Genomic DNA, 9,133 nt, shown 5'->3' with positions numbered 1-9,133 from the left:
TTAAAAAGCATCTCCTGCAACCTTCTTATCGAAAAAATAAAACTATCATTTTTACCTCTACCTATTGTTTAATAGGCAGGAAGTTAGCCATACATTATTTTAACTTTAACTTCATAGATAGAAATATGAAAAGTAAAAACTGGCTTTAAAAAATATTTATAATTGATTTCTGCTTATTTTGAAGATGTAATTGGTTTGAATGATATTGATGTGCAGGAGCGTTCACGTTAATGGGAGCTGAAAGATGATGAATCTCAAAATTGGCTAAATTGAAATAAATTTATGATATTGGTTAGCTTATATAGCTGGTAGTTGAACCACTCACGCAGCCCATAGTTTTAATGACTCCCTACCTTTTTCTGTGCAGCTGCAAATTAACATCTGTGCTGCAAAGAGATTTTAACACTGCCTCAGTCAAATTAGAGGTCTGTGATTTTGCTTTTAAACACCATTTAACAATTAAATGTCGCCACTGCTTATGGTTAAACACCTCCGCACTTTAGTTAAGAATTTTAGACATTTTAAATTAACTGCATTTTTGAATCACAGACAAGGAAATCAGGCCGTGATTAAGACAAGCTACAGCAACTGACAACTAGAAATTCCGTAGTAAATGATGAAAAACATCAGGGCAAATGGATGGGAAGGCAAAAACACAACGGGAAGGATAAATCTTGCACCAACTGATCATGAGGAATGGAAGTACGATGTTTCGTAAAAAGTAAACGGACACTAATGAGCTTTTGTTCAGAGGAAGTGAAAAATAAATGAGCATTTGGCAACTTAATGGTTTTGAGACTCAGACTGCAACAACAAACCACGAAGAAGTTAATGAAGAGTGTCCACGCGTTCACACCTAAACTGCTGAGGATTGATTGATTGATTGATCACTGAGGTATAAGTGTTTCCTATTCAGAACAGTTTGTAATGTAGCGTTATCACCCCAAAACACAAACACACACCAAAAAAAAGCTACACTCAGCAGTAAGGTTTGTGTAGCTATACGGTCCTAAAGTGTTGTAACACAGACTGAATAATGGCAGTGAAAGCAACAAGGGGCATTGAACGAAAGGAATACCACCTTAACACCCCCCCCCCCCCCCCCCCCCCCCCCCCTTCTGGTACGCAGATAACCAGAGTGTAACTCGAACTCAAAACACTAAAAACTGTCCATTATTGCAGCTCTACTTCACATCTGGTCATTACAGTTCATTGTAATCTAAGAGAGCAGGCTGTAACGTTTTGTTTCACAGCTGCTAACACAGTGATCGAGGTGCTCATGACGAGACTAAACTACAGCAGCAAATTCATTGTTTCTGTGAAGCGGCCTCATGAGGGCCCCGGGGCCGTTCGGCAGTTTTAATCTCAGAAGTCCCCTTCTTATCAACAGACTGTAACATCCGAGTTTCATATTACAGAACTGCCTCTACTACTAATGCAGATGCACAGGTGCCACACACAGACACACACGTGCACATGTACACGAACACACACAAACGCACACAGGTTTTTTTGTGCAGCTATCCTGACTAGGACTCTGCAACGACTTTAAATCGTGGTGGACAGCCTAACCAAAACTTTATCCCTAACCTTTACCATGACCAATTCATAACCAACCCTAACCTTAATCTAACCACCATTCATATCTTAACCTCTAAATTTAACCAGGAGCTCAGAAATTAAGTTTTGCCTCATCGGGACCAAGCTGTGGTCCCCATAAGGTCTACTGGTCCTGACAAGGTCAGTGTTTATGCAGGAAAAGGTCCTAAAGTGGCAACAAAAACAAGTACACACACATACACTCGTTCATACACAGGAAAACTCAAGATAAAAAGTCAAAAAATGCCTTTTGTTATTATGATGAAAATCTAAAGTTAACGACAGTCGTCAATCTGCCATGAGGCCTGCGTGATTCCAGCTTTTTCTACTAATATGAGTAAACAGTGTGCACACTACAAAACTATTCATAGCAAACAGTTCATGTGGATTTATCCAGCACCCTGCTAAAAATTTTAAAGGCCAATAAGACAAATTAAGTGTTATTGGAGAAACAAACATAATCGAAAGCTGAAAGTTAAGGCTGACTCACGAGAAGACCTTGTATCGACTGTGGTGTTTCCTCTCGGTGATTGGTGTAGGAGATGCACTGATCTCACTGCTCACCTCTGAGTGAACTGACCTATAATATAACAGTAGAAAAATCCAACACACGAGTCCGTGGCAAATAAATCAGTGGAATCAGCAGCCGCCAAAGTCACATATGTGTCTCCCGTGCAGGCAGGATGGTTGAGTAGTTGAGTTTGAGACCCTGGCTTTGAGCACCGTGTGGAACAGTGTGCGGTTGAATTGAGGTGATTGTGTCTGGTTGCTGATTTCTCAGAGGAATTTGCAGTGACATTTACAACATGTACTGTACATATGATTCTCTTGTCGCTGGCTCAGCAGAAAACAGTAGAACAAAGTAAAACCTGCAGTGTGTTGAGAAAACTTTGATGCATGAGGTACTACATAAAAAAAATTGAGAATTTATCCCTTCACTAGTTTTTATATGCCTCAAAATGTGTTTACAAGGAATCTAAAAATAAAGAATAGTAATTTTTAGTCGTAAATAAGACTATTCTTCATTTTTATGACTTAAAATATATGTAATATAATATATTTCTAGTCATACTTGCTGTGAAATCAGAAACTACCGCTGTCAGGTAAAATCTATTCCTTTCTTTCCTCTTGGAGGTACAGTTTATATTACTACAGAGTCCCCACTGATGAAACAATTGGAGTAGAGACTTTGTTGTGCTTATCCTCCCTAAATATTTCCATCATACTACCCTGATGCACCTGTTTTTTGTCCTTTCTGCAGTTTGTAGCCAGAGTGCCCTTTTCCACTTCTCTCCATGTGAAAATAACAAAACAGCCAATGAGGGCCAGGTGGGGTCAAAGGTCAGCAAACAGAAGTCCATGGTTGAGAGCTCTGGTTGGGAGGAGCGCAATCGAAGGATGAGAAAAGGTGCTGGTGGGCTGAATCCCTGAGAAAAAACAAAAGGAAAGGAAACGTGAAGGGAAACGTATTTACATATTTCCAGGTGCAGATTCTAGACATGTGAAGGATGGTTGTAAATGTTTGTAACCTTTGTACAGTGCGACTCAGATGTGGGTCTCTACGTCAGTGTAGCCGGGGAGGATGTCTCCATTGGTGCAGCTCTTGGGCTCCTCTGCTAGCGGCGTGGTGGGCAACATGTGGGCGGTCGTGGACGTCTCCTCTGGTGACGCCCTGGCCTGGCCTCGCTGGATCCTGGAGTGCATCAGGGGCACAAAGAACAGCACCACGGCCCCCACCATAGGAGGCACCCCGGCCAGGGAGAAGGCTACCGTGTAGTTCCCAAAGTAATCATGTAGGAGACCTGGGCAGTGGTGGCAGGAGGAGACAATAAATGTTATGGATGTAGACAAAGCGAGTCACATCCTGCTTTTGAATTCACACCCTGGCACATTTATTTATTTGTTTTGGCTAGTCATTTTGCTATAGTCAGGAAGTTCACAGTCCAACTCAAGAAAGTAAGCTACATTTCATTGTAACATCATGTACCACACAAGATTTGTCCACAATAATTCTGTCAAACATTTTAATTATAACCAAATTTGTTTATTTTTTACTTCAATTTATCTTTAACCTGTAGGACTCCCTTAAAATACTCCCTCTCAGCAACTTTGGGACAAAAATGTCTGCTCCCTAAAACTGCTATAAAAACACTATATATGTCTATTTCCATCGAAATTTGTCAAGAATTTCTTTTGGAGAGTTAACACAACCTGGGTTATGTCACTGATAATTAACAACATTTGCATTGTTTTAATTGTAATTATTATTATTTATTTGTTTTAAATGTATCTTGTTCTTATTTTGTGTCGTTTCACGTTTAAACATTTAAACCTTAAGGATAAAAATGCAATCCCTAACACTTCTTTATAACACTATACAGATTCATGTTGTTTTTCACTTCTAATAACCAATATCAGTCCTGAAATATTCATTCATTTTCAGCATTGTCACCCTTTAAATGCCAGTTTTCTTCTTTATGGAGATTTTGTTTTTGGCGGGTTAACACAGCCTGTGGAACACGTGTTGCTCCTGGTTTTGATGCTACTGCTGACGAACATGTGTTTTTTATCCACATGTGAGTAAAAAAACAAACTATACACACAGTGCATTGACAGAACAAGGTCAACAAGTTTAACGCACTGAGCTTGTGACATGAGACCACTTGGAGGGGTGAGTGCATACATTGTTGCTTATTGTGTACACATTCTTGCCGGTCAATAGAACATACTGTACAGAAGCACATATGTTTATACAGGGATAATTTCATTCAGCCCTTTCTATTGAATGTAGAGTTAATGAATGCATTTGAATATTTAGTCAAAAGTTAAGTATGATATGATGCAGCACATTATACAGTATGTATACTGCACATTATAAAAGTCTGCATCCTGCCAGCTTCATGTTTTGTATCTACAGGAGATAAAGCCAGAGTCAGAAAGAGGCTGTAATCATACACCAAATGTAACCACTAAACTGTGCTTTACCTCTGCAGGGCTTTGTGTGCGCACACAAATAGTGCAATCATTTGCTGGTTAGCCTCTTACAGTGGCATCCTACATGCACCGGATGCTCTAAAGCCTATTATCTGACTGCCGTTATTGATAAAAGATGGGCACATTTCAGACATATGTGCAGGAACAACAGGGAACAGCAAGCAAAGGTACAAGGTAATTGCAGCCGAACACGTTCCCTGAGAAAACATTCATTGTTTTTTTGTTAAAAGAAATAGTAGTCACGTGAAACCAAAATATTTTCCATGTTTCCAAAATTGTGAATAATATTTTTGGGGTTTTTACATTTGTTTTCAACAAATTACAGCAAAAGATTAAGAGAACTAAAAGAAGCTTATACTAAATGAAAAAAAAAAATTATGGTTACCCTTATCCCTTTGTTGGCTGATTAGTTTGTTTGTTTGTAAGCAAGATTACACACAACAACTAGATGAATTATCACTAGCCTTGGTGTAAAGGATGCAGTATGGGTCAGGGAAGAACCCAGTCAATTCGGGCAGGGATCCAGATCTGGTGTTTTCATTGTGTTTTTTTCATTGAGATCCGGAAAATATTCTCTTAGAAATCAAAGAGATTGTTGAACAACGCTCTATCTTGCAATGTTAGAAAAAGTAATCAAATGATCTGCCCTCGGATCCAGATCTGCTCCAAGATTGGACAGATTCTTCTCTGACATCCAAGGTTTTCTCTCTCAGGACAAATCCCTGGAGACTACCTGGAGTTGGCTACAAGCCCAAACCTCTCGAGACACAATGTGCAGCACAAATAATCCTGCCATACATTTTGCTCACCTACATTTTTTCTTGTCTTTGTTCTACTGTTTTTCTCTGTTATATATTTCAACTTACTGTGCCCTGTCTCTGCCAAAATCCTGAAGTCAGACCACAGGATATGAGTTCCTTATGGGATGTTCTGTATAAATCTGAGCTAAATTGTGAAAAACAGGAAAAAGAGCAAGCTACTCACCAGCGATGGGTGGACCTGCCGTCATTGGAAGAGCCATGAGGCCCAGCAGGTATCCTATGGCCTGCGAGGCCTTCATGGGCCCGACCAGCTCGAACGCTATGGGGGCCATCATTGTGAGGAAGCAGCCGTCACACAGGCCCAGGAACACACACACGACTGCCAGCGCCTCAAACGCATGGCATTGAGGAATCAAAATGGACATCAGGCCCAGAGCGATGAAGGACACCACCTGAAAAAGACAGTGAGAGGATAAGCTATTAATGTCTTTATAGTTTCACGTTGTACTGGTATTTAATTAATGTTTGCCCGCTCTCTCATTTCCATAGTGCTGATGTTAGTCAATGAGGGCAGAATAGAGAGAGACAACACCCTCCAGCTTTATAAAGACCAACATATTTAAGTTGGAAAAACTGTTAAAAAGTCTGACACATTTATATAATCCTGAGCTCAGAGTTCACGATTAAAACCCTCAATAACCATAAAACTTCACATCTTTAAGAGTCAAGATCAACTCAGTGTGTTTCTTTATTTGTCAGTTGATGCTCCCACAAACTTTTTTATTCCACCACCCAGGTAGGTAATGTTGTTTGCACAGGCCTGGTCTGCCCAAAACGTTACCTACCTGGTAAGAATAAAAAAGGTTTGTGGGAACATGAACTGATGTGCGGACAGTTCTCGACTTCTGGTTTACGTTACTTCTGTCCAGCACCTAGTGTTTATTAAAATTGGATGAGCTTGCTTTATACTTTCTTTTTCTTTAGCCAGCAGGAGAGAAACTACTGAGCAGTGTACTGTATTTGAACATGATGTCCTTATCCTTAAATCATAAAATATCATCTCTGCACAATCTACATGGACAATAGTGCCAAAAGGTAATTCTAAACATATTTTTTGGTGTATCAATATTTTACAGACTTCTGCATTTAGTGCAAAAATGTCATGCAATATTGAGGTATTTAGGTTTTAATCAGCCTTAGACTTAATATCCCTTTGCTGAACCATACAATGAAGGATTATCTGGACGTTTGCAGGAAGTAGGTATTTCTCATTTCTCAAACTGCTCTGAACTGCTTTTCCCTCTTTTATTTTACAGGACTGAATCTTCTTTTTCATTATCAAAGTGTGTAATTCTAAGAAAGACACTATAAGTGCAAAAAGTGTCTGAGTCATGTTTATCTTCTGCCTAATAAGCCATTACCATCCACTGAATCACTCTAATTACACATATAATATCCAAGTTTCAATCGGTAACACCCAGCCTTTTATTGGATTATATGAAAAAACTATTGGTTTAATGTGTGTGCCAGGGAACACAGAGTCTGAATAACAAACAAAGCACACATGTTAATAGTTAGCACAAGGACGTCTCTGTTTCAGATTAAAGTTAATGTGCAGATGTTTAATTTCCGCACCTGCATGTAGATCTTTTGAAGGCCTGGAATAAGGTCTCCGATCTTTCCAAAAGCAAGGCGTCCCACCCCAGACGAAGCTCCTATGCACACCAGGAGAACCCAATCCTTCTGGGTCCCCTCGAAGCGCTCCTTCACAAAGTTCATCTGAGACATGAAAGAGAAAAACAGACACAGTGCTGTGTGAGATTTGGCTGCTTGCAACAGTGGATAATGTGCTGCAGGAGAAAACACTCCCAAGCTGCCAATAATGTATGAGCAAACAAAGATACCACAAAACCTGCTGGTGAGCTTTTTTCACATGTTTTTGTTCTGTGTTGCTAAGAAATCAGTGAAGTCGGTAAATGGGTGTGTGTTTTGTGGAATGGCGGCGTTGTCCATCCATAACCCCAAAGCTACAGTCTAACAATAACAAAATGTCTTCATCCGCCGACCTTTGGAACAGCAGGAGAGCGAGACCCGACGCATATATGTCAGAGTCTCCAACTCCCCTCAGCCCTGACCCCTAATTCAGATCCAAAACATGAAACCGCCCTCTGAAGTCTTTCCTGAGCAAGCTGGTCCCTGTGAAATATTTGCTCTCCTTTGAAGGGCTCTACATTCATCAATGGCCATAGGATAGGCATGTTTAGGGATACAGAGAGGCCATACAGGAGAGGTTTCCTGAGGTGGGTTGAGCCAATACAAAGGCCGGGGCTGTGTTTACATCTGGGCCCGGGCCTGAAACAACAGACCTGACAGAGGGAGGCCGGAGCTGGAACGTCCGACATCTGGATGGAGGGAGATCAACTTCACAGCTCCACGCTACAGCTTTACACTTCCATCCCCATCCATCACTATCTCACTATCTCACACCAAAGTTAGTCATAGTTCGTGTGGAGATTTTCTAAAAATATTGCAGCTGACTTTTGTTCTTGAACAAAAAAATTACTATACCATTATCATTTAGTCATAAACGAAAAACAAGGTCAGACAAAGCAAACAAACTTGCGCTGTAGTTTACAAGTCATGGACAGTGCATTATCAGGAGTGGTAATGAAGATCTGTGTGTAAGCTGAGCAGCTAAGTAGATATCTAGCCTGTGAGCAGATGTTAGTTAACAAGCTAAGTTGCAGGGTAAGACCATAGACTGTAAATAAAGATGGCAAAACATCTCCTCTTCCTCTCACTATTCAGAACTGAAGCCAAAATATCCTGGATACGAACGCTGCCATTTTGCGCATTTAGAGCCAGCGTCTGCAATAGTGATTGGTGGATGGAGCCGAGAGAACCTGCTTGTCTTTGTTGTCTCAGGTGTCTTTTCACAGCATCAATAATAAGTAAAAAACTAACTTTGCAGAAAAATTTGGGAGGATAAGAACTACCTAAAATGACAGAAGCCATATTGGTAAAACTTTACTTTGGCTATTTTATTCTGGCCCATGTCACATCCAATAACATGGAGGAAGACATGACCTATACTGCATCCAGCCAGTAGGTAATGATCAAGAGCCTTTGGCTTCACTTGTGGTAGGCTATCGTGTCGTCCATCTTTATATACAGTCAATGGAAAAGATGTGTGTTCATCACAACACACTGATAGAAAGCAGTCATATCTTGCTCATTAAACATGCATTCCACTGCCCATGAGATGTTCTTACCAGATGTATATACGGTACAAAGTAGCCCAGCACAGCTGTAGCTACTCCAAACGCCCACAGCCGATATGTCACGATGTGAAACACACGCAGGTTGAAGTATTTCCTGAACCCAGCTAGAACCCTGCTCCAAAGGCTTGCACCCTGAGCAGTAGCCCCCGACTGGGTTTGGGGCTCAGCAGAGCCAGGACCCATGCCCGGGGGTCCCATGCCTCCTCCAGCAGGCATTAAAGGTCTGAATGCCAGCGCCAGCAGCGCCTGCACCAGCATGAAGAGGCTGAGGATCTGGAAGGTCCTGCTGAGGCCCAGAGGTTCCACCACCTTGTTGAGGAAAACTGGGAGGCCCATGGAGAAGAGGCTGGCACCGGCTGTCACTATGCCGTTGGCCAGTCCCAGGCGCCGACGGAAGTAGTGGCCGAGGATGACCAACGAGGGCTGGAACGCGAAGGAGGAGCCACAGCCGAACAGTATGCCATATGTAAAATAACGAAGGCCGAGGGAGCTGCAATA

The 9,133-nt window shown here is 41.3% G+C and overlaps 1 protein-coding gene across 1 annotated transcript in view; it reads right to left on the bottom strand.

Annotated features, from left to right (window-relative positions):
• Positions 1-2,430: 2,430 nt before the first annotated feature.
• slc16a2 (solute carrier family 16 member 2) overlaps positions 2,431-9,133 on the bottom strand; it is a 19,224-nt gene continuing 12,521 nt past the window's right edge. The window contains 5 exon segments of the mRNA XM_034597163.1: positions 2,431-3,026; positions 3,129-3,401; positions 5,578-5,806; positions 6,990-7,133; positions 8,627-9,125. Of these exon segments, the coding sequence (XP_034453054.1) occupies positions 3,145-3,401; positions 5,578-5,806; positions 6,990-7,133; positions 8,627-9,125 (1,129 nt within the window). The 3' untranslated portion in view covers positions 2,431-3,026; positions 3,129-3,144.

The sequence above is a fragment of the Hippoglossus hippoglossus genome, chromosome 10 (assembly GCF_009819705.1).
Source record: "Hippoglossus hippoglossus isolate fHipHip1 chromosome 10, fHipHip1.pri, whole genome shotgun sequence".
Classification (NCBI taxonomy): Eukaryota; Metazoa; Chordata; class Actinopteri; order Pleuronectiformes; family Pleuronectidae; genus Hippoglossus; species Hippoglossus hippoglossus.
The sequence above is the reverse complement of the archived record's forward strand: the minus strand, read 5'-3'. Positions and strand labels throughout refer to the sequence as shown.